At 33.5% G+C, this 26,972-nt stretch overlaps 1 protein-coding gene across 1 annotated transcript; it reads left to right on the top strand.

Annotated features, from left to right (window-relative positions):
• The first annotated feature begins 2,303 nt into the window (after window positions 1-2,303).
• On the top strand, window positions 2,304-26,535 carry LOC127858055 (uncharacterized). The gene is made up of 7 exons (XM_052394936.1): window positions 2,304-2,437; window positions 7,525-7,610; window positions 9,588-9,804; window positions 10,377-10,510; window positions 13,584-13,734; window positions 16,627-16,841; window positions 24,795-26,535. Exons 3-7 carry the CDS (start codon window positions 9,741-9,743, stop codon window positions 24,984-24,986), a joined length of 756 nt encoding a protein of 251 aa, XP_052250896.1. The 5' UTR covers window positions 2,304-2,437; window positions 7,525-7,610; window positions 9,588-9,740; the 3' UTR covers window positions 24,987-26,535.
• The last annotated feature ends 437 nt before the right edge of the window (window positions 26,536-26,972 follow it).

Genomic DNA, 26,972 nt, shown 5'->3' with positions numbered 1-26,972 from the left:
TATAAGGAACACTGATTAGGTGTTAACTTTATTTTACGAAATACTTTAGGAAAGTTTCGTTGATTTTGAGCGTTATAGAGACTTTAATTGTATGTCGTAAAAATAACGGTACCCCATCCACTTCTATAATAACATACCTGAAACGTTGTACATACCTGAATTCAGTCAAAAATATTAAAGTTGAAACTTTAATTTTGACATTATGTGCAGTGTTATGATAATTTCCTAAACATAATGGAGTGAACATTATTATATAATAAAAGAAAAAGCCATTGTAGACATATTGGACGCCCTTTTGGATTTTCAAGTTGATCAAACAAACAATAAGTCCAAACATGTAATTGTTGTGACATTACGTGAATGTAGGCAACAATTTCCACAATAAAATACTGTAAATTGTTTAAATAATTTAGAAAAAAAGCATTTTTAAGGTAAATGGCCGCCACTTCGAACGCCATATTGGTAATTTTAGTATGAAAACAAGCGATTTGTAAAAGTTTGCTATTATATCCTTATTTCAAAAGATATAGGCACAAAAATATGTAAACTTTTAAAGAAATAATCTAATAAGTGCTCATAGTATCAAAATAGACGCCATCTTGGACGCCATCTTGGATTCTGGGGTTTCCCGGATTGGAATTTTCGGGAACTTTGTGATTTCAGAATTTACAAGCTATAACCTTTCAGAAAATATAAGTTTAAAAGCTGTTCCAATTTTGTCCGGGTATACCCTTCCACAGCCTCAACTACAAGTAAGATATGGCAAATGTGAGTATTTGAGCAAATGGATACTAATGGTCAATGTCAATCAGGAGTTAAGGTAAAAAAGTCAACAGAAAGGTCTTGTCCAAAGGGGTATTCTGTCCAAGAATTAAGTAAATCCATTGAATAATAGGGGGGAAAAGTATCATCCGACGCGGTACTCAAACCCACGACCTCGAGTTTTTCAGTCTCGTGCTCTACCGACTGAGCTAGCCGGGCGTTAGATTGGTTACCTCCCCATTCGCATTCTCTCTATATAGGGATCGGTACAAGCTAATTTTACCTTTACAAAATTGGAACGGTTATTTTTAGAAATATATCGCGAGATTATTCGAGGTTCAGTGGAAGTAATCCCGGTTAATTTTCCCGAACTTTTTTTGACAGCATTAAGAATAAAAGCTCGTTCTAGTCAAATAAGATTCATTAAACATATGCAACTTGAATACTATATGATACATAATATCCTCGCGTTTCTTAAAAGTGAAAATTCTTGATTTGTGAGCATGTGAATCTTTGTATTAAAATGTGACGTCACAATGTTTATGTTGGCGCGTGGTGTTTCCCATAAAAATAGTTAAAAACCACGCTCCGATTGGTCTTCGCGTTATCCAATTAAAATCGCCGATACATTAGCCTGTACCTGTTTTATATTATACACGGCGCCTATACCACGTGACTTTTTCGGATCTGTGTTGGGAGAATAAAGCGCGACCCAGTTAACATTTTAAAGGATCTCTTTTTAAATATTTTAACATATTTAATTGGATAAAGTGGAGAGCCCGCTCATTGGTAAGAGTTTTCTGTAGGTATCATGATCTTTTTAAACAAATAAGTATTTTCTCAGTAAAGTGCAACCGCGCGAGTGAACGGTTAGAAAAAAATCGGATCAGTGTTGGGACTTCATATTACAAACGCGCGGTTGCAATTTACTGAAAAAAATACTTTTTTCTTTAAAAGATCATGACACCTTTAGAAAACTCTCACGAATGAGCGGGCTTTCCATTTTATCCCATTAAAAATTGTGAAATATTTTAAAAGACATCATTAAAAATGTAAACTCCGTCGAGCTTTATTCTCCCAACACAGATCTTAAAAACTCACGTGGTATAGGCACCGTGTTATAGTCAACGGAGTCGACGGTTATATTCAACGGGGGACCACTTAAGCCGGGCGTACACATTCGTCTTCGCAATATGTATTATTGAAAAAATCTAACACTTTCCGATAGCTTTGTCATCTTCTGATTGGTCAATTTTTGCAACGGAAAATACCGATGCACTTCGTCACAGTGTTTTCGTGGCGCATTAATACTAATACCATGCGATCGGAGCTATTTTGTTTGCGAATGCAGAATCTGGATGCAAAGTGGTAAGTTGCAGTAACGGACTTCTTTCTTCGGTATACGTATATTATGTTACCTATGGGACGAATTGCAGAAGGCAATTGCCCCAAAAAACAATCATAGTCTGCCTTTAATTAGACTGACTGGTGTATTGAATATCTTCATAACCCGCTGATCGCCCGTCCAACATATATATTTTAGTTTCGTATTACCGCCCACGAGTCTCGATCCCAGCATCTCATGACTTCAGGATTGATGAAGAATTTCGCAGTGACAGCTTTAGACATTGTTAGCAGAAAGATTCCAAAGCTTTTTGTTGGTTTAAAAATGAAAGTATGTTGGATTTTATTTACCCTTAGCTACCTTTTTAATTTAATATTAACATTACATTTGCATTTATTATCTTGCACAATTAAGTCACCAGATCGCTCTTAAAACCCTAGTCTGTCTGCAGCAATGCCAATTGGCTGATTCGGGCCACAGGTACCCATTTATACACATAGTAGTAAAGAATCAAGTATAAAAAGTATTGCTAAAACAAATAAAAGGGACATTATTTTCTTTGTCCGAAACATTTTTCGGCGTAAGCTGAATAAGCCAGCTTTTCACCCTGACTTGACCTTTGTAAGTGTCCAATAATACTCAAATAAAATTTCCCGCGGCTAGGTACGAATGAATACACTTCATTTATTCCATTGGCTGATTTGAGTATAACACCAGAACATTGGAAACATATCCGCGTCTTTGTAACACTGTTTTACTGCATGAAACAATTTTATCTCTAATGAAAAGGCCCAATAGATAGAACAGTTTTACAATCAATTTTCGACATAAATACAGTTTGTGCGTTCACCTTTTATTTTCAGAGAATTACCAGCGCAAAAGCGTTTAACTAAAGGCTATGTTGTCATATTTAGTACTTACTTGCATTGCATTTCAACCCGCGAGGTTTCGGGTCAATACGCGGTCATTTTGTGAAAGTCAGAGTTTATATACAGTTCATCACCGGAGTTCGCAAAAGGGGTTGCGATCATTGTGTCTTACTGACAATAACGTAGTGACTGTAATGCATTGCATTCCAATCCGCAAGGTATCAAGGTCAGTTTGCGGTCAGTTGCAGAAATCTTTATATAAACGCCGTCTCGTAAACTTTGTGCACTTGAAGTCTGTTTTGATCAGAAAGATACTAAATAAAGATATTCGGCGATATTATTGTGGTATGTCAATCATCGATTTTTAATATGGTTTCAAAATTTGCATGATAAGGACCAATTTTGATAAAATTAATTAGAAATATTTATCCATTTAGACCAGTTTATTAAGCATGACCACAATAATTCGCTATACTATAATTATGCAATTAAATAAGATTCGAGTATTGCCGGCTGACCTATATGCACTCGTTTATTTTCATGTTTCTTGTGTTTTTCTATTCTGTAAATATAGATATCTGAGTAATAATATCACATAAAGCAAAATAAGCCACGAAATCTGGCGCAACACCCCGTAATTGATTTGCTTATGATGTAGCTAACAACTGCGCAGAAAAAAGGCATCCGCTACTTTTTATCTCATAGAGATAACTTTTGATCGTTCATAAACATCGACCACAATCAACGCCGTATATCTTTTTTAAAGATATTTCTTGTTTTACTATCCAAACATGTGTAAATCATTGCGATAGCGGCTCGAGGTAACTTGCGAGGTCACGAGGCTGCGGAATCTTGTCAGTGCTTTACAGAATGTATTGTCATCGTCCCGTGTGGTCGCCACATAAAAATCAAAACGATTGTAAGTCATATATAGACGAAAGGCAATACACGTTGTAGACCCATAACAAGATTTTGTTCATGGCGTATGTAATATTTGGAATCGAATAATGGAAATACGATTACTTGTCAAACAAACTTCGAATAATACTGGGAATCAAATTAACATTATTTTCTACGTGCGAACTCCTTTTTATAATTTCATATTTACTAGAAATACATTTTAATGAATGTCACTGTTCATCTTCGTAAAAAAACATAAAAACGAAGTTGACATAAATATCAGTAAATATTGACAGAGCAGTTCGAGCCAAAGTTGCTTACATATTCAATGAACACAATTGAATTTAAAGGATTTAAAAAAAAGAGAAACGGCTTAACTCAGAATTCTTCCATTCTTATGGCTTGTAAAATCGAATTTGTTTCTGGAATGTCTACACCTGTGATAGTATCCCTATCTAATAACTCTGTAAGTTTAAAGCCTTGGTTTTGAAATTGAATTTTACAGCTGTACTCTTTTATGTTTCTGTTTTTGGACGTCGAGTTCATCGTTCATGGGCAGATGCACATTTCACTTTCGAAACTTGACATAAAAAATTCAGGTTTTTTATTTGCTTTGTTCCCCGTTTGCTGTGAAAGTAATTTTCATTATACAATTAAGTAATAAATCAAATATTCAGAAAAAGATATTCCAAAACCGAGTTACAACAAATATTATTTAAATTTTAAAATTTGAGACAGTTTTATCAGCGTTGTAGTGTTTTGTAAATTAAATGAAATTATTAATAATTTCATCACATTCTTGTTAATTATTTGCTCTTACTATATAACACTTTTTATGAATTTATGATTTTAAAATATAAAAACGCATGTTAAGTGTGTATAATATTATGACGACAAGATGTATATGCTTAATTAAAAACATTTTTGTATGTTCTGTTCTGTTGAAAGTTTCTTTTAAATGTGTTAGAAAACAATGTCAACCTATCATCTTCAGAAAACTCCTCAATCTGAGACAGTTTAGAGTTTAAGTGGCATATACCATCGTTTTTATATTGTTTAAAAAAATATTACAAAGTGGAGTGGGTGTACCTATTTCCGAACGCTTAAGCCACTTATAATGATGTTCGGAATTACGATCACTTTCAATCAAAGGGAGACAATAATCAACTAGATCTGTGCATATGATATACTTTAGTCCAATATAGAACCATAATGGCCCATCCAAAAAAAAATTATTTACAAAGCATACGCACATCCAACTGTTCCAAATTCCGAACATATGATCGTAATTCCGAACAGAAGTGTTCCTTATTCCGAACATGATGACCTTTTTAAAAAATCCCGATGACTCCATTTAATTGACACAGTTTGAAAAACCAACTTAGAAACATTTTCCGTAATTAAAACGATTACATGTAAGTTCGATAAATAACAAGTTCGGTAAAAAGGTAATATAGAGCAATAGATCTGGAGGTTTCGGTAAATTGATATTTTAAAATACGTACACAAAACAAGGATATTAACACGCATGTTGATACTTTACAGTTAATCACGCCCTTTGTTGACTATAGAATTATAATTTACCGAAACCTCCAGACATATTTAACTATTTTACCTTTTTACCGAACTTTTCATTTACCAAACTTACTGTCGAATTGGTGAGAATGCAAAGAACACTGTACCGGTAATCCATTACCACAATCAGATTTTTGATATTTATCCAAATTACACAAAAAAACATTACATTAAAAAAGTAAATTGTGCGACTGACGGACATATATACGAATATTTTGGCGAAAATTAACCAGTCTCTATTTAAACCAGGCAGCGTTGATGTCAGAAGTCGCGTTGATGTCACCCACAAGTGTGAGCAGTCAAACGTCATCGTATTGCATTGCGAAATTTTTCGCTAAATACACAATGCTCGGGTCTATGGCTGATTCTTGTTTCGCACAAAGGGTTAAAATACTTCTCGAGGCATCCATTATGACAGAACGCTCTTTTCCAAGCTGGACAGTGGTGCGCAAGTTGAGAGATGGGTGACGGGCAAAAAAACATCCATCCACTTTCAGGGTCTTCCTGCCATCCTCCGCAATTATTTGCATTACCACATGTGCGAGTTCCTTTCGGGCTCTCCCATAACCGATCCGAGACATGTGAAGGGCCCATTGCTCCAACTGTGTTTCGTCTATAGGTGTCAACATCGTTTTCAAGCCAATTTTTGAACTGCTGAACTTGTTTTTGACACGATCATGCAATGTTGTTTTCGGGATATTATATCTTTTAGAGGTTTGACAAAGAGACATACTTCCGCTCCTAACAACCTCGGCAGCTTGATCCATCATACAGGGGTCGTATGACTGCCTCTTCGCTCCAACTTGACGACTGCAAAAGAAAAACAAAACTAGTTATTATAAGTCATCGGACATGCAATATAAAAAGAATCTTTTAAATTTGACAAAATTTAGTCTTTCGTTTGGTATTTTGATCAGTCCTTGAATGTGGTATGTAATTCCGAACACTATCGAATCCTCCTTTACACAACCCTACATCTTGTTCATGAGTGTCACACATGATCAGATGTTTCTAGATTATTATTTTTCATAGAACGCTACTGAAACGAAATTATGTGTTTTGATATAACCTTAGCAAAAAAGTGTTATCAATTAGCTATCAAATAATTCCACTTACCGGAAGGCTGTGTATATCGGCAAATGTTTTTTTTCCGAAAAACTGGCTGCACCTTTAACTCAAAATGGCACCGAAAAGAAAGAGAAAGGAAGTTATATCAAAATAATTACTTCAGATTCAGGATATATTTTACGGCACATGATTGGATAAGAAATTTATATTTTGTTCGGAATCAGGAACATGGTCGGATTTCGGAGCACCCGCTCTGGTACATTTTATTGTGTGACCGTACTATTTTGTGACTGTTGTAGTTAACGTTTTCTAAGCATACACCGCAGATTAAGGTATGTCTTGTTCGTGCTTGAGGTAATGGCCTCGCTAAGTACCAGTCCCAAACATAGCTATTGAAATCCTCTGAACATGTTCTTTGTAATATAATATGGTGATATATAATTGTTTACACAAGTATGACGTATTAGTAAGAAAACAGTTTGGCAAAAACGACCATCAAAATAAAATATATGATAAAAATGCTCAAAAGTACTAATGCAACGGAAATGTAGTTGCTTTCGAAAGCGTTTGTAAAAATGTTGTTAAGTTGCTGAAAAATCACCCTATTACTCCTTACGAAAAAACATATATTCTATCTATTTAAAAGTCACTGTGTTTTACCGACTGAACAAGAAATGCTTATTTGGCCTTATTTTTGTTGAATGATTGTCGTAATACAATTGATGTATGTGTAATATCTATTAAACAATAAATGCTCAGTACCTTACATTATTTAGCACACGGCAGCGTTTATAAATCGGCATCCGTTTGACAATATAATTGTAAAACTCCACGACTTAATATATGTATAACATATGGTCTAACTTTTCCATTTATTTCTGTAATTAAAATGAACGTCGTCAACGTAATTTTGTTTCAAACACTACTCAGTAATACTACACGGATATAAAGTAAGTATTTGAATTTCACGATAAAATAATAAAATCTAAAATACTATTATTGTAGAAACCTACAGTTATCAAGACGATTTTAAATCAAATCCTTGCAACTGCTGAGGAGATGAAAATAGAGACCGAATTAACACGAAAAAGGTAGCGTTTTGTTAGATTGTTTATGTTTAAAATTGCACAATATGCGAAATTGAATGTATGTTAGTAGATATTCCGCAATTAAAATGTACTCTGCCTGTTATTGTACGTAAAAAAGGAATAAATCCAAACAATCAGCGTTTTGAGCTTTGTAGATAGCTGACACAATTTATTCCGTATTGACATTTAATAATCATGTTATGTTTCAAGGCATGCAATTTAAAATTACATAGTTTTTATATAACAAACAATACATTTAGCTAATTAATGGGCTGAGAAAGGAATTATAAACCCATGTCGGTGTTCTGTTTTCTTTTTAAGTACTTAATTACAAATGTCAAGAATATGTTTAATAATTATGGATTTGGTTATGTTTTTGAAAATTCAAATGTTGTGCAAATAAATAGGTCTGCAAGTGAATTCAAATGTAGGCTTGTCGACCATTTTAAATAAGAGTGTTTCGGTAAAATAAATAACAGTCCTGTATTAGATATGTATAAACTATATACAACCTCTTTGGAATATGAAGAATACTTGGACTTACTCCCCAGACGTCTTCGTTTATTTTTCGTAAGATTAAAGGGGCCTTTTCACGTTTTGGTAAATTGATAAAATTGAAAGAAATCGTTACAGATTCGCACATTTTCGTTTAAGTTATGAAATTTGTGAGGGAACAGTAATACTGAACATTCACCATGCACTAAAATAGCCATTATATGCATCTTTTGACCATTTAAAACCCCAAAAATTATAAAGCGTTGCAACGCGAAACGAATTAATAATTTGGAGAGTTCTGTTGTTGTCGTTATATTTTGGGAAACTACGAGGATTGCTTATACATAGTATAAAATACGTCTGGTATTCTATACGGAAGGATAGTCGAGTGGTCTAAGTCGTTGACTTTTTACTCCAAGACTCCAGGGGTCAGTGTTTCGAGTCCCGCTGAGGGTTTTTAATGTTATTCTTGAATTTTTACTGGAGCTTTTTATATCCAATGTTTATATTTATCAATATAAAGTTTTTAATAACAAACTTCGAAACATGCCAAAATCTGTGAAAATGCCCCTTTAAGAGTTTCTGCACACCCATTGAGGATCCAAACTGGCAGATATGCACATTACAACATCCCACGAAATGAACGTTATTGTTTGTGTTGTAACGACTTAGATTTAGAAGATGATTATCATTTTATATGTATATGCCGCTGTTACACTGATTTAAGAAAAAAAAAATCAGCCGTACATTGTATGTTAAGCCATCGGTATTTAAATTCCACAAGTTGTTAGTATCATAGATTAGTTATTTCTAATCAATGTAAATATATAAAAGAAGCTTTAATTATAAGAAATGACATCCTTAATAATATCGTTTAATAGATTTCATCATCCCCTATATACATTTTGGGTTCTCACCATCAATTGTGTTTAAGTATCCCCCGCCATCGGCGTAGGGATATTGTTTTGGCGTTGTCCGTCCGTCTTTCCGTCCGTCCGTCCGGAGCCATATCTTGGAAGTGCTTTGGCGGATTTCATTGAAACTTGGTATGAGTATATATATGGATAAGGGGATGATGCACGCCAAATGGCATTGTACACCATCTGTTAATAACAGAGTTATGGCCCTATGTATCTTGAAAAAAAGCTTTTTTGAGTATCAAATATAACATTTTTTGTGTCCAGAAGCATATTGGCGGGGAATATCAATTCAACGATTTTGCTTGTTGTATTTGTATTTTAAATTGACTATATATGTTATGTAATGCTAGATAGAAATTCTGTGTTCTCACCATCGATTGTGTTTATTTGTATTTGTATTTTAAATTGACTATATATGTTATGTAATGCTTTATTGTTTTTCGTAGTCACGTGACAGATAATCATGTGTATATTTGTGTATTAAGACGATGTAATTTTGTATTAGTCTGAATAAAGTGTCTGTCTGTCCAAAAAAAAAAAAAAAAAAATACTTGACACATTTCAGATACTACGATCTACATGGTCAAGTCCGAAATAATATTATAACTGTGAATACAAAAACTAATGGCAATAAAAAAAATCTGATGAATTGAAGGTAAAAATGGAGAAAGAAAAACAACAAGCCAAGCTTGCTTAAGAACAGGAACATAAGTTGGGGATGACAAAGGCTGATTTAGACAAGGACATTCGGAACCTCAAACAAGAGCGGGATAATCTATATGGTAAGAATTGTATATGCAGCATATCCATACAATAATATACTTTTAAGTTTTTTGTATAATTTAAAACTTTGCTCATCTTAAAATTTTCAAGCATTTTTTAAAATGCCCAATGCTCAAGTTAATTTTGGTTGACATTTTCACAATAAATAGAGAATATAGCAAGTGGTTTATAATAAATACATGTATTTCTTAGAGACATTTGTATCGGCGTACATCCTTTCAGCTTCACCTTTTATTGCGAATATGCCATCTAATTTACTCATATTCTTTACGAGCCGACCAAACAAAGTCATTTCCCTTCCACGGCAGATTTTCTATATAATCCAACATGGCCCTCGAATGTTGATTCCCAAAGTAATTTGCCACTAATCAATAAAACCAGATTTTAATTGATGGGCTTCCAAAAACACGAACATGAAAGAAATAAATGAAAGAAACATTGCTTGCTTTTGGGGCTAAACCGAAATGAAATTTCCCCATAAATACGGACAATTAACGCATGTATGCACTATATATTCAAATGCAAATACATGTGCTTTTGATCATAGAACTCGGATGCTTTTTATTTCTAGGTTCTGCGAAAAGAGAACAGGAAAATAGAAAGGATCACACGTTTAAGTTTGGACATAGTATGGGTGGTATTGGATTCATTTTGGACCTGTTTGGGAACATTTTTACCCACATTTTTGGGGGAAATGATAATTACGTAAGTATGGATTGATTTTCCAATAGGTTGACATTACTGTGAATTCTTCTTTTGATAGCACGCTTCTAAGAAATTGATAAATTATGTATTGTTCTTAAAAATTAAATTGATCAAAAAAGAAAGGAGCTTTATTTAATTAGATATTTCATCTGATACAATTGTACAAAGATTAAAAATGATAAGATATTTAAAACATAGGAGTATTTGTATATAACGAATTGTTCGGAGCATATTTCCCACTTAATTCTTTGTTGCTACATAGTTTTCAGAATTATTAAATGATTATTCAATTTTCCTCAAAATCATGATTACATTTGAAACCGAGAGAAAGGCATTTGTACTATAAAATATACGTTGTATATTCGATTTACATCATCTAATGAAACCACTAACATCATGCAATTTAAGAAATATCAAAGTAATAGGGGGATGAAAATGTTTCACTGTAAAAAGTTGTGTTGTAGAACGAGAATGTTTATGCCTAATGAAATGTTGTATCATCCCATACATTACAAGTTATTGAAATAGGTCGGATAGAACGTAAACAAATACAAATAAAAAGTTTAATAAGAATGTAGAATAAGAAAGTTTTTAGAAACCTCTTAAGCCAAACAGAAATGGTATGACAAGTACAAAACACAGCTAAATGTTACTATAAAAAAAATGCTTGCAAAAACTCGAACACTAAACTGATTAGTCCCATAACAGTTTCACCGAAATGGGCCAAATGTTTACACCCCGTCCGTAATATCCATCCGTCAGATTCTCTGTACGTCAGCAAAATGTGTTCATGCAATTTTCCAAACAAAAAAATACCGAAGTTATTCGATAAAAAATTTGGGAGAGGGCAACGCAACATTTATGCAGGATCCCTTATTTGTTCACCAAAACAAGGTCATGGTGTGCGTGCGTTTATGTTTTTTTCTAATGACCTGTCACGAACCGCTGTGCAAAATTAAACACCGCATCAAGAGAGTGATTCTCAGAGACCCTCTTTCGAAATTGTTCAAATCATATGTGCCCGTTGCATATGTAGTTCAGCAGAGCTTAACAGCATTGTATGCAAACCATTAGACTCATTGGAATCAGATTATGTATTTTGACTTATACACAAAGCAATAATTTAACATTATTTTGGTATTGAACGAAAGTGTCATCTTTATCGTGTACCATTTAAACAAATCGTGCTCCTAAGGTCATTATATAAGATGAATATAGTGCAACCTTTAGATACATTTCCTCTTAAACTATAAGGCATACATGTCTGGTATTTGATATGCAACACTATGGAAGTATCATGCATGTTTCTTAACTATTGGCAGTATGCCAATAGCCTTAAGTGCTGAAAAAGTCACGTGGTGTTGCTGCAGGCGGAAAAATGCTCGGATGGTGACAAACACATGCCGATGTTATCTTTTTCTGATTGGCTGGCGGTTTATGTACGCGTCTATATTTGTAGAAAATATGTGCCTTCAGACGGATACAATATTTTTCATAACTGTGTATACATGGAAAGATTATCTATTAAAAAGTCTTATGTTGATGAAAATTATATGGGTTTACAATTCGCAAACGCCAACGCCGACCTACATTGCAGCGTCGGCGCTATAGTTTTAAATGTGTTAGCTGTTATATTTCATATATTTCGAAAAAATGCAAAAATCTTTGAACAATTCCTTTAAAAAAGTGGATGGGAACGAGATTTTGATTTAATTATGGTACCTTAACAACTTGTGTCATTGATGCCATCTTTCAAATAAGTCTGTTCCTTACTTTTTAAGCTAACTTTTTGCATACATATTTATTTGTTTTTTACATAGTTAATCTCTTCGAACTTGATGTTGTGAAAACACACTTGCTCAATCTATTTATTAATTGGGTACGTTACGTTTAATAGTTTTAAAAGAGTAATAATTTCCTTTCGTTACCTTAAATAGTTTTAACGGAAAATAATTGAATTGCTTTTTGCAAAAGAATGGTGAGTCATTTAGGGCTGAAATATCGTTTTTTATGTGACGGCAACCATTAACCTTGAGATTTAGGGGGTCAATTAAGGTATTTTTTATATAAGTCTGAAAATCATATTTCATATTATTTGAATCTATTTGCATTATTTAAATATGTATGAAAACATTCAGAATTAGGGCTCCAAAATACAGCATTCATACAATAATTTGCGTAAGTAACATTGTCCGTAAACAACAACTACACAACAACTATAACGCAGTGTTCCTTTCTGCTTAGATGAAAATAAAGCGGTGTTAGCATGTTAATTATAGGAAACAAACAAAACAAGCAAAACTAAGTTATATTTTGACCTTAGCTTCCGAATGAAAAAGTCGTTCTGTCTCGTTACTAATTATGGTTTTATGATAACGGTAATTACCAACTAGTACGAATATTTCAAAGGAGCCTGTAATAGTTATGAGAAATAATTAATACATCCTTATAAACAAACAAAGGGCAGACTTGTAGGGAACAATTTTTCTACTTATTCATATAAGAGCGGGCATTTAATTATTCGCACGATATCAAGCTACCTTGAAACGTGTTTATGAATTTTCCGATTGATATACAAATGTATAACGTTTTTCAATATTTCATAACTTCTTGTGTGATGTATTTGTAATTAATTAGTAAAACATATCTTTTTGATAACCATTATTATTTTAATTAAGTCAAACGTTTATTGAACATTAAGTTTGGCGAAACTCCTCTGTATCTTGCCAATACCTTTTAATGCCGTCGGCGCTTTGATTTATCATACATCTATTGTCCAAATTTGTCCCACCCTGGGCTCAAAATTCGTCCTCACTTTGATTCAACTTTTTTACCCTATATGGATATATTTAAAATTTAGACACCAACTTTGGGCAAATCATGTCCTCTGATCAAAACTGCCTCTTCTTGGGATTAATAAGTTGCCTTTATATGTATTTAATTAAAGTCTAAAAATCTATTCACAACTGTTCGGTTCCTTCTGGTTTAAAGTGAGCAACCAACAGCCTTTGGTCCTCTTGTTGTTTAAAAGAATGTTGTTTTTTTTCATTTCATGCGATTTTTACCTCTACAGTATCAAGAGATAATGAAACAATACAGTGAAGCAGACGAGTCCCTGCGCAGAACAATGGAAGGACAGGAAGATATTATTGATCAAATACTCGATATGAGGGCAAAAGCATTAAGTAGTTTGGAGAACCTTAAAAAAATGGCTCGTCAACAAGGTAAAATAACAGTTTGAATGGTAAATTTTATTACAGATCTGACCTCGTATTCAGTGTAACGCGTGATGCGTAAGCAAGAAATCTTGATATATATTAAGACTAGCTGATGGTAACAGGAGTATCATTCTGGAGATGTTCAGGCACTTTCAATACTCACGACGAAGTGTTAAATTGTATAAATCGAGATTTTTCTTTGAACAAACATCAATAATTTTTCAAAAGATTTGATATACAAATTGTCAAAATACAAGATCCACATTTAGAACAATTACCGACACAACTAATCTATAGACATTCATGAGTCTTACCAGAAAAATATGGCGATAAATTTATTAACAATAATTATCAGTATATTTGATTTTCCGTCAGGTTTTATTTACTGTAAGAAAATGTAAAATTAGCGTGTGTTCGTTATGATTTTTTCGTGTGTAAGTTTCATAAGTTCTAATATATTGTATGGTTGTTTAAACATGTTGCACCATGTGTATGCCTTTTTAAGCAAGTAAGAGAGCAAGAACCGTAATTACTTATGTTTTCGGACACTCTAAGTTTTCGGACACCCCTTTTTTAGCAAAACTAATTATTTTTCGTGACTCTTAATTTTCGGACACACGAGTTTTCGTCCATTATTAATGTCTCTAAGTTTTCGGACAGTATATTTTACAGCGCTATTTTATCAAAGTTTGGTCCTGTTTTCGATTTCTAATGACACTTCGATCATTGGGTTTTCAAACCAGACTAACATCATAAAACATGGCAGGTGCATGCATGAGGGCAACGGACCATTACATTTGCGTTATTGGGTAATAACCTTGTAAGCCGGTATTGAACAATGGTTTCGCCCGAGAGCATAAGCGTTATGACAATTACCAGGGGTAGTGCCAATTAACAGTTCCAGGGGCGTAGCTGCTACTTGGCACAGCTGGCCCGGACCTACATTTTTTTTGAAACATGAAACAAATAAAAATGCTTCAACTTCGAAAAACGCATTAAAATGTTGACCCTGTGGGGGTGAGGTGTTAGAAATCTGCATTTTACATTGACATAATCCTCAGACAATGGATTCTGGTCGTGTTCAACGGACATATCTTCCAATTATCAACTCTACTTATTTATATGTGCATAGATTCTAGTTCGCTTCTTTTCACGTGACTTGCTGTTACAAGTTTACATAGATCTACATGTAGATCTTCTTTTCTCCCTTTCAACACTACAGTTAGTTGTAATCGATTATCTTTGGATTTTTAAGAAACATTCCGAATGATATTTATGACCTCGGACATTTAAAATGGAGCACTTGCCCCCGTATCCCGATCCATTGACTGAATCCGGGTTGGTTTGGTCTCTTGATGCCGAACAAAAACAAAATTTAGTTCTCTGACATTGAGATAAAACAGTAAAATACCAAAGAAAAACAGACCAAAGTCTTATATTTTCTTATCGTATCATTTGTCTAGATAATGCTTTAAATCTCACCATAGGCGTTATAGGATTTTAAAATGTTCAGGGGGAGTACCCCCGAACCCCCAAACCCCCCGATTCTATGTATCATGTCCGGGCCTACAGCTCAAAAAAAGCTAGCTACGCCCCTGAGTTCAATTATCTACCGCAATGGTACTACCCCTTCTCAGTAAAATAACTGTGACAAATACTAAACGCTTCAAAGTGTGATGCATCCTATTGCAAGTTTTACGAACAATGGAAGGTGTGTTAGACAACAACTATAGGAAATAACAAACAAAGAATTCATAGTTTGCTTTTTTATTGCGTAAATTACAGGTTCATACTAGCGAGTATCGGTACATCACATGCTCATTTTTGAACTCGTTGGTCACAGTACAACCTTTTAATAACTTTCTGTCAAATAAATTTAATAAAGCATTTAAAATTATATAAAATGCAGTGCAAATATATATAACTGTAATTTATACTATACGGCATGGTACTTTACAAGCGCATGCTATTACCGGTAGTCGTTGATACAATTGACGTTATTTTCGGACACTTCAGTTTTCGACTCTAAGTTTTCGGACACCTGTATTTTGTGAAAAATTTTCGTATCTAAGTGTTCGGACACGAATTTTTTTTAAATAGTTTTTAAGTGTCCGAAAACATAGAGTAATTACGGTACATCACGAACTTAAATGTCAGTTTGATATAGTCATCAGCTGATTAAATATAAAATACTTCATATAAAGAATGGAAACCTATATACCTAAACTCACATTGTAAACAAAATAAACCTTATTTCAATTTTCGAAATGCCTTTCTTTTCTCATTAATTACTTATAGTGACAGGAAAAACACGAAGAATGTCAGTTATCAGCGCATATAGGATTTATGCAATCCTAATAAAGGATAGGATGATATCTATTTGTTCTGTGATATCAATAGTCTTATAAAGTTGGGAATTTTATATTCTTAACTATTATACATGTATTGGGCGTATAAAGATTTATATATTTCCACAATGAAAACACTTTAAATACGTTTTTGTATTGCAATCATTAAAATAAATGTGTATGTCTATTAGTCATTTTGATAATGGAAATTTGAGCCTCTATTCACATGTCATTTTGGCGCCAAACATGTATATTAGATTTTTGTATTCCTTTGATTGAAATTAGTACATAACTTTTTTTTATTACAAAAGCATGTGAATAAATATTTAGAACAAGCATTAACATATATACATTCTGAATTTCAACTAAAAAGCGTTGATATGCACGTAAAGAAACAAGTCATGGTTTCCATATTATTACAGCAACAACTTTGAAAAAAAAAACATCCGGAAATTAATTTTTAACGCATATGTACATGTATTTGCCACATGATAGTATAGCATTAATTTAATCTACATTATTCGAATTATTTTATGACGTATGATTGCAGATGGCCTTGGTGATATAACTCACCTTCGAGAGGTCGACCGTTACTTAGGAAACGTTGATAAAGAGTTCACTAAAATCCTCACTTACTGGGAGAATATGGCTGCTACAATTAAATACCTAAGGGACGATATCGTCGATAGTAGCACATTCGTGGATGTGATTTCAGAACCTGATGGGGAAACGCAGTTCCGCGAAGATCTAATTAGAACTGAAAAGGTAAGCCATGTCAGTCCGTAAGTTTAATCATTCAAAGAAATTATTTGTTATTAAGATTTGTGCAAATGAGTGCGAATCGAGTGTATAACTTATTTCCTATATAATATTTTTACAAGCGTTCTAAGCAGTTGAATTAGAATAGCAGCAAACGAACACAAATAAAACAAAGTATTTTCATGAAATGAGTAAATGACATATAATATAATTAATTAACAATAATTGTGTGCAAAATTGTTGGCACCTTATTTAACGTTACCACTGTCGTGCGATCCGTTAAGAATAACATGATTGACCATACGGAAATGATCGTGGTCTTTTTCTGACATGCATTTCTGGCTTATATATGATATCATACGTGTGCGTTCTTTGCGATACGTTGCAATAAGCTTGGCAATACGTTGCAATAAGCTTGGCAATCACAGATGCTGTGATCTGACACGATCAGATATCTAGTTCAGAAACGATAACATAGTATAAGACGGTATTTTAACGAATAAGTTTTCGATTTGGTCGCAATCGATCACAAGCAACAATCTTGCACGAGATAATCGACTGGACCTTTGTAATATAAATATTGTCAGATTTTCTTTGAAACTAAAGTTTTCTTCAGGCCGCGACAGACCGTCATATTTTTTTCAACACATCGAATTCGGACTGCTTTATTGCAAAACATTACGATCTGATCTGATTTATATGATAACCCCGAAAACAATAATTCGCAGATGCTGATTTTAAACGTACACAGTTTTTTTAACTATTTAATTTGTGTTAAACGATAAATATGATTTACAAAATGGTCATCAATGTCTGATAATAGCCAATTAAACTTGGTTGCTTTAAACTTGCACCTGTCGATACTCGAATAATGTGAATCAAATATTCATGCGTGTTATTAAAAACAATTCCATTGAGTATATTTTTATTTCGAAACTTGCTTATTTATTTTTTTTTTTTGGGGGGTGGGGAGGTCGAAGAATCATCATTATATATTGTTAAGGTTAGTATACATTTTTATAAATAATTTCGTCATTACCTAAAAGAGTTCTAGCTCAGAAGCCTATAATTTCGTTGTAAATAGTGACAGATAGCGGGTATCTCCCAAAGTCACCATATAGCATATATGAGGGGATACTTTTACGAGACATAGTAATTTGTCTTAGGAATTCCCTATGCACGCGTTCAAAATGGTCTACGTTTTCATATCCCCATATGTCGCATCCATATGTAATTATGGGTACAATAGTATAATAAAAAACATTTAACGATAAATCTGAGTTATTTGCACGGGTATAAAGTAAATTCGTTGCTTTTTTACCTTTGAACATTATGATGTGCGCATAGAAATGAACCGTAAACTGAAATGAGCGCCATCTTTTAGTAACGACGTGTGCAACAGGTGTGATTTACAATGTCAACTCAAACCAACCTGTTTTGAACATAGTAACAGATGGGGTTATCACTGACACACAAGATGGCGACGCCCATGCCGAGACAGAAATGTTTCGCCGTCATGTACCCTTTGTTACATTTATAACTTGTTAAAACGCCGCTTACATGTACTTTCCAGCCATATCGGAAAGAAGTGATTAGCGTTTATATCGTGTAAATATTCGCGCTTTATCTCGACCTTACTCGCTGCGAAATTTCGTAGCGGATCACAACATTTCAGCTCCCGCTTAAAAAAAAATCGAAGAGAGTAAAGTCGAAATAAAGGGCAAATATTCAAAATTTATTGGCAATCCGGCATTTGGTCAAGAACATATTTACAAAAGAAACATGGCCAAGACAGGGAATCATACAATAATACAAATCAAAGAGGAGCAAATATCACAATCATAACAAATAATATATGTGACTATCAAATAAAATTATGTTTGTTAGCATTCAAGTATAATACAGCTAGACTATTTAAATTCTCACGTCTAAGTTTGAACGCTTCGACCAAAAAAATTGCAATGTTTTTGAGTTAAAGGCCATTAGTACAAGATATTTATTAGATTTATTAGATTTGTATTTATTATTAGTACAAGATATCATTGATATGTATTTACTTATCGAAGGCCATGATGTCCGGATGTTATTAATTCGTAAATCGTTATATAATGGACAACATAATACAAATTGATATTCGGATTCACAAACATTCTGGTTACAGAGTTGACACGTGCGTTCTATTCGGGACAACATACTATATCTATCAACTTCTATTTCAAGACAATGGGAACTTAATCGAAATTTGCTCATTTTGATTCTTGACGTTTCATTAGATATTTTCATATTAGATGCTTTTTTTAAATTTAAAGTAGAGTTCCATTTTGGACTGTGAGGCTAAAGTATCCCTCCACTCTTGAACAAATTGGTTTTTAATTCTTTGGTTTACCATGTAAAGAATATCGCACAAAGAACATCTTGTATGAACATCTAGAACATCTATGTAAGATAAAAATACAATCGGTTGTACTTCGTTTGTCTCAAAAACCAAATTGAAAAGAATTCTTTTTTTTTTCTCCCACACCAGTGTAATTCCTCTGTAATTGGAGGGCTCTTTCTTGCCACCTTTTTTATAAATTGGTATGATTGCACCTGTACACCGAGAATCTGGATAAATACCACGATCAAATCAAAGTACTGGCAGTACTGGTGTGACGATGCTTTTGAAGAGGATGGATATAAAACATCAATTTAAGTTTATCTATATCACCACAATTGTGTATGTTGATACGAACATTTGAGTACGAAAAAAAAATTGGGTACGAAAATTTTGGGTACGAAAAAAAATTTGGTACGAAAAAAAATTGCGTACGAAACATTTTTGGTACGAAAAAAAGTTTAGGGGTACGGGGAAGTAGTACCCGTGGGTAACTTGACCCATTGAGCGAAACTGGGAGGCGGGTCACATTCTTGTTCATTAAGTATGGCAATACATTCATGATGATTCTCGAAAGTAGGTATGAGCACATAGCCGGACCATGTGAGCTCAATCGTATGAGCACTTGACTATCCGAGTTCGCCCACGAACATATGGATAAGTTAACTAATAGCGCAATGACCTTATACATGCATATGCTGAAATCTAACAATCGAACGAAATATCAAACATAGTATGTATACTTAGGTGGTTGTGTAATTTCTGTTAGAATATCGTATTCAATATGTAAATTTTAAATGATTGTGCCCGCACTTGAGTTTGTTGTCAAGTTTGAGTCTATACGCGCCTAGGCTGCACCCAGTGTGTGTATTTGTGTTTTTCCAAAGTAATGAGTTACCTCCGCGCTGAGGCTGCATAATGTTGGGACCCGGAGTGTGTCCAGCACTCCTACCTAATAAGATTAGATTGACGACAGTTGGCACGAATTTTGAATGATAGCTGCAATTTCCAGCTATTTGTTTTGTACTGAAATACTTTTTTAATTTTTTATATGGTCAAATGCTGCGGGGAGGGATGAGATTTTCCGGAAAAAAAACAACTGTCAGGAATGGTGACCACAAAACATACAAAATATAACATTGCGCCGGGAGCGGGAATCGAACCGGTGTCGTAAAGGTGAAAAAGCGAACGTCCTTACCACTGCACTAGCGGGACGGACAATTACGCAAAGCAATGATGTTTTATCTATATATATCATAGCAGTGCAGCGTTTACAATTTGCAGGTTCGAAATCGTTCGCATTCTTTAGTTTTGTGATCACGTAAAAAGTTAATTTTACATGTTTTTATTCGCAATTTATTTACTAAATCGAGAACAAATATCAAACAAAAGAGAGAAAATATATAGTTGTTTCATTGGTCCATAAAAATAAAATGGATGTAAAATTACTAATTTGAAATTAACGTTCTGATACACTTATTGAATCTGTTTCCCCAGGATATGCTGTACTATTAATATTTACCTTTATCAACACGAACGACAACTCTGCTAGGAGAATGTTATCAATGAAAATCAATCTCCTACGCAGTGGCGAATGCCAAGGGAAGTAACTGAAAAATCGAGTTATCTCAATCGGACTGGCTCGGTCTTTTACATAGGTCGCAATTGTGAAGAATTTTTTTACTGGTTATAAAACCTTGGACGCTGCTGTTCCAGCATCGTCAAAAATGTAATAAAAATGTTAGTAAGCTATGGTGAGATAAAATCATTAGAGTCAATAAAGAAATCGGCTACATTGTAAAACAAGTCACAGCTTTTATTACGCTTCATTTCTCTTACTTCTTCTTCAGTAAATGCACAATAGAGCGTTTTGATTAAAGGCAACAAATTCATGTAATGTATTAAATGTACTGCTATGTGCAGTATTTGATGATTGTTTAAAATGGTTTAAAAATGAAACATTTTGATATCATTACTGTTTGGAACATGTTTCTTTTTGTATTTATTAATATATCGCCAACAAATTTCGATTATTTTGGCTTAGCATAGAAATATGTACGTTTTGTCTCCCATTTAGCGCGGCAATATTTATTTTTGGAATTTAACAATCTATCTTGTTACCGTCACAAGGATTTCGTTCTTTTACGTTCATAAAACTCGTTTTTGTTTATTTTACATTCTTCGTCATGATTTCGTCATGCATTTAATTGTGCGCTGGTTACCGCCTGCATGTTCAGTGTTATCGTTAAGCTGAAAGAAGATATCAAAAATTGTATTCGATAAAGCATCTTTACAGTTATCAATATTGTCACGGTCCGATAGCGATGTATTTGTTATTTCGTCGAAAATGTGTCTTTTATCTTCTAGGGTATGTTTGAAAAAATCTATATGATTTTGTTTCCAATCTATCTTAGGTGTGCCCTTGATTTGTTGATGTGCATTTATCACAAAGTAAAGTAAATTCAATCGGGCAGTGATCACAAAATTCAGTCAAATCAAGAACGTTCATATTGCTTATACGCGTTTACATATTGTAGTTCAATATCAATACGAAATACACGCTAATTACTTAATTGTTGTTATGCCTGGAAAGTGAGCGGCATTAAAAAATCAATACAAGTAATAAAGGGTGAAAAACGGCGAAAAATACCAGGTCTCGGCCTGGACCTCGCCATCTCGTTTGTCACTTGATTACCCTTCTAAGTAGATGCGTTATGCAGGAAAGTGCCACGTGACCAATGGTTGGCGCGTATCTTTTTTCCAAGCAGTCTAAACAAAAATGTTATCAAACTTTAAAATATTATCATAAATACTTAGTCACCGTGGAATATCTGTGGATCTATAGTAAAGCATATCTACAGGTTGTCGTTTGTTATTAGAAGATTTTTTAAACGAAGTCTTGGTATCGAAATGAGTACTCCTAATTCAGCATTTACGGGGAACTAGGGCAATACCCGTTATATATAAATCGCCATGTACGAATTATAAAATATTTTATACAAGTGTATACTGTTAAACAAACTAATTGTACATTATATAGTACACTAAGTTGTATGAGAAAAGGTGCTGAAAATATGATACGATGTAACAATTGGATAACAAAAGTACGGGACTTGCTTCAAAATACTGTGTTTTTTTTTAGATGTTTGGATTTTTCCAGAATCAGTAAATATGTATTTATTCCTATATTTGAAACTACACTTCTTGATATGTACGTAGGTTTGTGGCTATGTGATTTAAATGTAGAAAAGTTCATTAACTTTATACAAAGAATTGAGACATCGACTTGAATTATCTGATTACCTTAACACAATCAAACACTTTCATTTAAGAAAAAAAATATCAAAATTAAGACTTTCGACATGTTAAAAATTGAATCTGGGTGACCTATAAATATTCCTAAAATCGAACGTAAATGTAATATATGTAACTCAAATAATATCGAAGATGTGTATCATTTTGTAGTTGCATATCCTCTTTATACCGATATAAGAAAAATGTGTATTGACTTTCCTTAAAACCGACCTAGTATGCCTACATGTATTCTATTGTTAACAAATACTAAGACCAAAGTCCTAATAAACTCGCGATATATAACCGTGCTTGCTTTTTAGGTTAGATGATTTCAGAATCATCTTTATGATTTTATTATCGAAAACATGTGGTTCAGTTCGTGATTAAACCTTTTAAGAGGTGCAAGCATATTCAATTTCCTTCACAAACTACTATGTTTTATGAATTGTCATTACATCTGGTCACTGGTGAGTCATTTTATTATTTTAAGTGTTTTTAGTTGTATTATTGTTATAAATAATATAATATAATGCATTTCTATTCGATAATATTGATTTCCTGATACTATTGTCTTGCTCATGGTTGCGAAAACGTTCGCTCACATCCACTGAATTTTTTTTCATTATACATAAACGTTGTCTATACTTTTTTAAATTTAAAGTAACATTACTACTCAAAATCAACGAATGTTGCGTACAATATTTCGTAAAATAAACTTAACCAATTAAAAATCAGTGTTCCTTATGGCAATTGCCGAAATTTAACGCCAGATGTGGTCTGGTAAAATATTTGTTTGTAGATACAAAATGCTCGTAGTTTTTCCATTTTAGTTTCCCGTATCGATATCTATTCATACGACACATGAACACTAACATGGTGTTCGTGTGTCGTATGAATAGATATATGCGCGGGAAATTAAAATGTAATTAATTGTGGTCACAAATAAATAAAAACGAGCATTTTGTATCTACAAAAATCTATGTAATCATACCACATCTAGCGTTGAAATTGTGGCTATTGCTATAAGGAACACTGATTGTTTAGGTGTTAACTTTATTTTACGAAATACTTTAAGAAATTTTGGTTGATTTTGAGCGTTATAGAGACTTTAATTTGAACTAAAGCCATAAATCACACGGTATTCAGCTTATAAACGGTATTCAGCTGTGAAATACAAAAGTGTGCGAACCTGAAAGTATAATCAAATGATAATTAGTTTAAATATCATTACAAAAATAAGATCATCGTACCAGTTTTAAACTGAGCTAAAATATAAACAATTAACTGTCCTTATTATGCCCCCTTCGAAGAATAGGGCTATATTGTTTTGATTGATGTCGGTCGATCTGTCAGTAGACCAGTTCGTTTCCGATCAATAACTTGTTAAAGGATGGACCAATTGGCTTGATACTTCCCATGTGGAATGGCCTTTGTCACACTAAGAGTGAAAATTGTTTCCGATCAATTACTTGTGAACGGAGGGACCGATTGGCTTGATAAGTTCCGGGTTTATTGGCGTTAGACAATAGATGGCCCCTATTGAAATTGAGGTCACAAGTTGAAAGGTCAAGGTAAATGTCAAACTAAATGTGAAAGAGTTTTCGATCAATTACTCGTCAACTGATCAACCGATTGGCTATATACTTCCCATGTACAATGTCATTGGGAAGTAGATGACCCCCATTGAAATTGGGATCACTAGGTCAAATGTCAAGGTCACTCTCACAATAAGTGCGAACTTCTTTTTTGATCAATAACTCGTCGACGAATTGACCGATTGGCTTGATACTTCACATGTGCATTGGCCTCGGACAGTAGATGGCCCCAATTGAAATTGGGTTACTAGTTCAAAGGTCAAGGTCACTGTGACATTAAGTGTAAAATTAGTTTTTATTCGATATGTCATCCAAGGATTTTCCGGGAAGAGAACCGATTATCGTCGACTTTCTCATCCAACAACGATAAATCGATTTTATTCAATCATCGTGACATAACTAGTTCTAATAATATTATATTCTCAACCCATTTACTATATCGATGATTTAACAGAAAAGCATAATACTGTGTCAACTTAAAACTTATTTAAGTAACTAAGTCACACTAATATGATAAGATTAATGATCAGATTAATTCTTATGGTCAGTTTTGTTGCAAAAAAAATCCTGTGTCAAGGCCCTGTTTTGGGGGTTAGGGGGCATATGGCATATATCTCCGACTGCGGTTGGGTGGGGGGGAGCATATATCTCCGACTGCGGAGCTCTTGTTATTCTTTTATGTATGTACTTTTACAGAATTGGAAGTTTTTTGGAAAAATATGCAGTGCTTACATCGAAGAAAGCGACAAAGAAGTGTTCACACTGTACAGGTTTTTGTCGAAACCAATTGACAACAAGAGCGCCGAGGCGATACGAAAACGGCAAGACGACATTATAGCTCAGATCGAAAACGACATTAATTCTGCACTGCCTTCAATGGACGATTAAACTATTTTTAATAATATGCTATCGTTCTTAACTTAACAATTAATGTGGAACAGAGTCAGGTAATATTATTTAATCAGAGATCATCACATAATATATCGAAATTAGTCTACCTTTTTTTAAATGCAGTTCTGTGTGTTCGTTCTGTCATTTATGCAAATGATTCTTACATGATATTTTAATATCGTAAGTTTTTTTGCGCAAATATTTATTTAATGCTTGATCGCTCTAGAAAAAAGTTTACACAAATTAAAAATGTTATGGTTATATGTATCATGTAAAAAGTTAATGCACCTGCTTACTAATGTTTGTCATAACAACTGAGGATTGCTTTGTGTATTATTATTTTTTATTCATTGCCTTTATAATTTGTATTATTATTACTATTATCTAGCTATTTGTGTTGACGAAATAATAAAAAGTTAATAAATACCGATAATATATGTCGGCGTAAAGCAAAACGTTCAAGTGCTTGCAGCCTATGTATACTTATTAAAAGTTAAAAGCAGCCTATGACAAAAAAAATAAAATGTTGTTTAAAAATATCCCATGTCTGCATAAAAGGTAAATTGTTATTATTGATATTATTGCCTTAAAGTGATATTATGGGCATTTTTCACTGTTGAATCGAGCTGAAAACAATTAAAGTGATATTATGGGCATTTTTCACTGTTGAATTGAGCTGAAAAGAATTAACAGGTCAAAAGAGTAAGTTAAAATGTGGTTACAGCGCAATTATCTGCAACTCATCTTGCTACCAGTTGTTTATAAAAATATATTTTATATTATATATTTTACGTGACCCACCCAGTCCTGTAAGCCGAAATTATCCGTAAAACAAAATGGTGTCTTTTTGTCGTATAAACGAATCTGTACTAAAACTAAATTTAGGTTCACATTGTACATGCATGATCAGTTGTCAAACGAAAGTACGGTTGATATTCAAATGCATTATTTTTCTCTTTCCGGGATATTGTTTTAGAATGTTGATGCTGCATTAACAAATTTAAGTGTATATGAAGTGAAAACGACAAAAATAAACAACGGTTGCGATAGACACCTATAAACTGTTAGATGCCCATAATATCACTTTAACAGGTCAAAAGAGTTAGTTAAAATGTGGTTACTGACCAATTATCTGCAACTCATCTTGCTACCAGTTGTTTATAAAAATATATTTTATATTCGATATTCTTACGTGACTCACTCACCCAGTCCTCTAAGCCGAAATGATCCGCAAAACAAAATTGTGTCTGTGTGTCGTATGAACGGATCTGCACTAAAACTAAATTTAGGCTCACATCGTACATGCATGATCAGTTGTCAAACAAAAGTACGGTTGATATTCAAATGCATTATTTTTCTCTTTCCGTGATATTGCTTTAGTATGTTGATGGTGCATTAACAAATATATCGTGTATATGAAGTGAAAACACCAAAAATAAAAAGGTTCGAGCCCCAGTAGAATCAAATTATTTTATTTGTGTTCTATGTTAACTTTTTGTTTTGATGTAGACATTTTAGTTTAAATAAATATGCTGTTTTATTGTAACCATTTTTTGTTTTTATTATGACCATGAAATATATGTGTGAGAGGATGGGGGGGGGGGGGGTGTTCGTTAACACATTACAACTTTTACAGTGTGTTCATATCAATGAGTACTCAACCCCTATCGTAATTGAGCAACGTAAGAATAAGTTCAGAATCATCTCCCCTTGAAGTTGAGAAAAATATGAAATTACGCTTACAAGATGAAGCAGATTTTTTTAAAGCTACACAGTTCTGTCCCATTAATGAACACTGCACACTGATGCCAGTAAAAAAAAAAGGAAACCAATGTTAATAAAAAGAACTATGAAATATTTGGGGGTTACAACACAAAATCGTAGATAATGGTTATTTGGGGTTATAACACAACATCATAGATAATGGTTATTTGGGGGTTATAACACAAAATCATAGATAATGGTTATACCAGTATCTTTTTC

Source organism: Dreissena polymorpha, chromosome 1 (assembly GCF_020536995.1).
Source record: "Dreissena polymorpha isolate Duluth1 chromosome 1, UMN_Dpol_1.0, whole genome shotgun sequence".
NCBI classification, from domain to species: domain Eukaryota; kingdom Metazoa; phylum Mollusca; class Bivalvia; order Myida; family Dreissenidae; genus Dreissena; species Dreissena polymorpha.
This window is presented reverse-complemented; position numbering and strand designations above follow the sequence as displayed.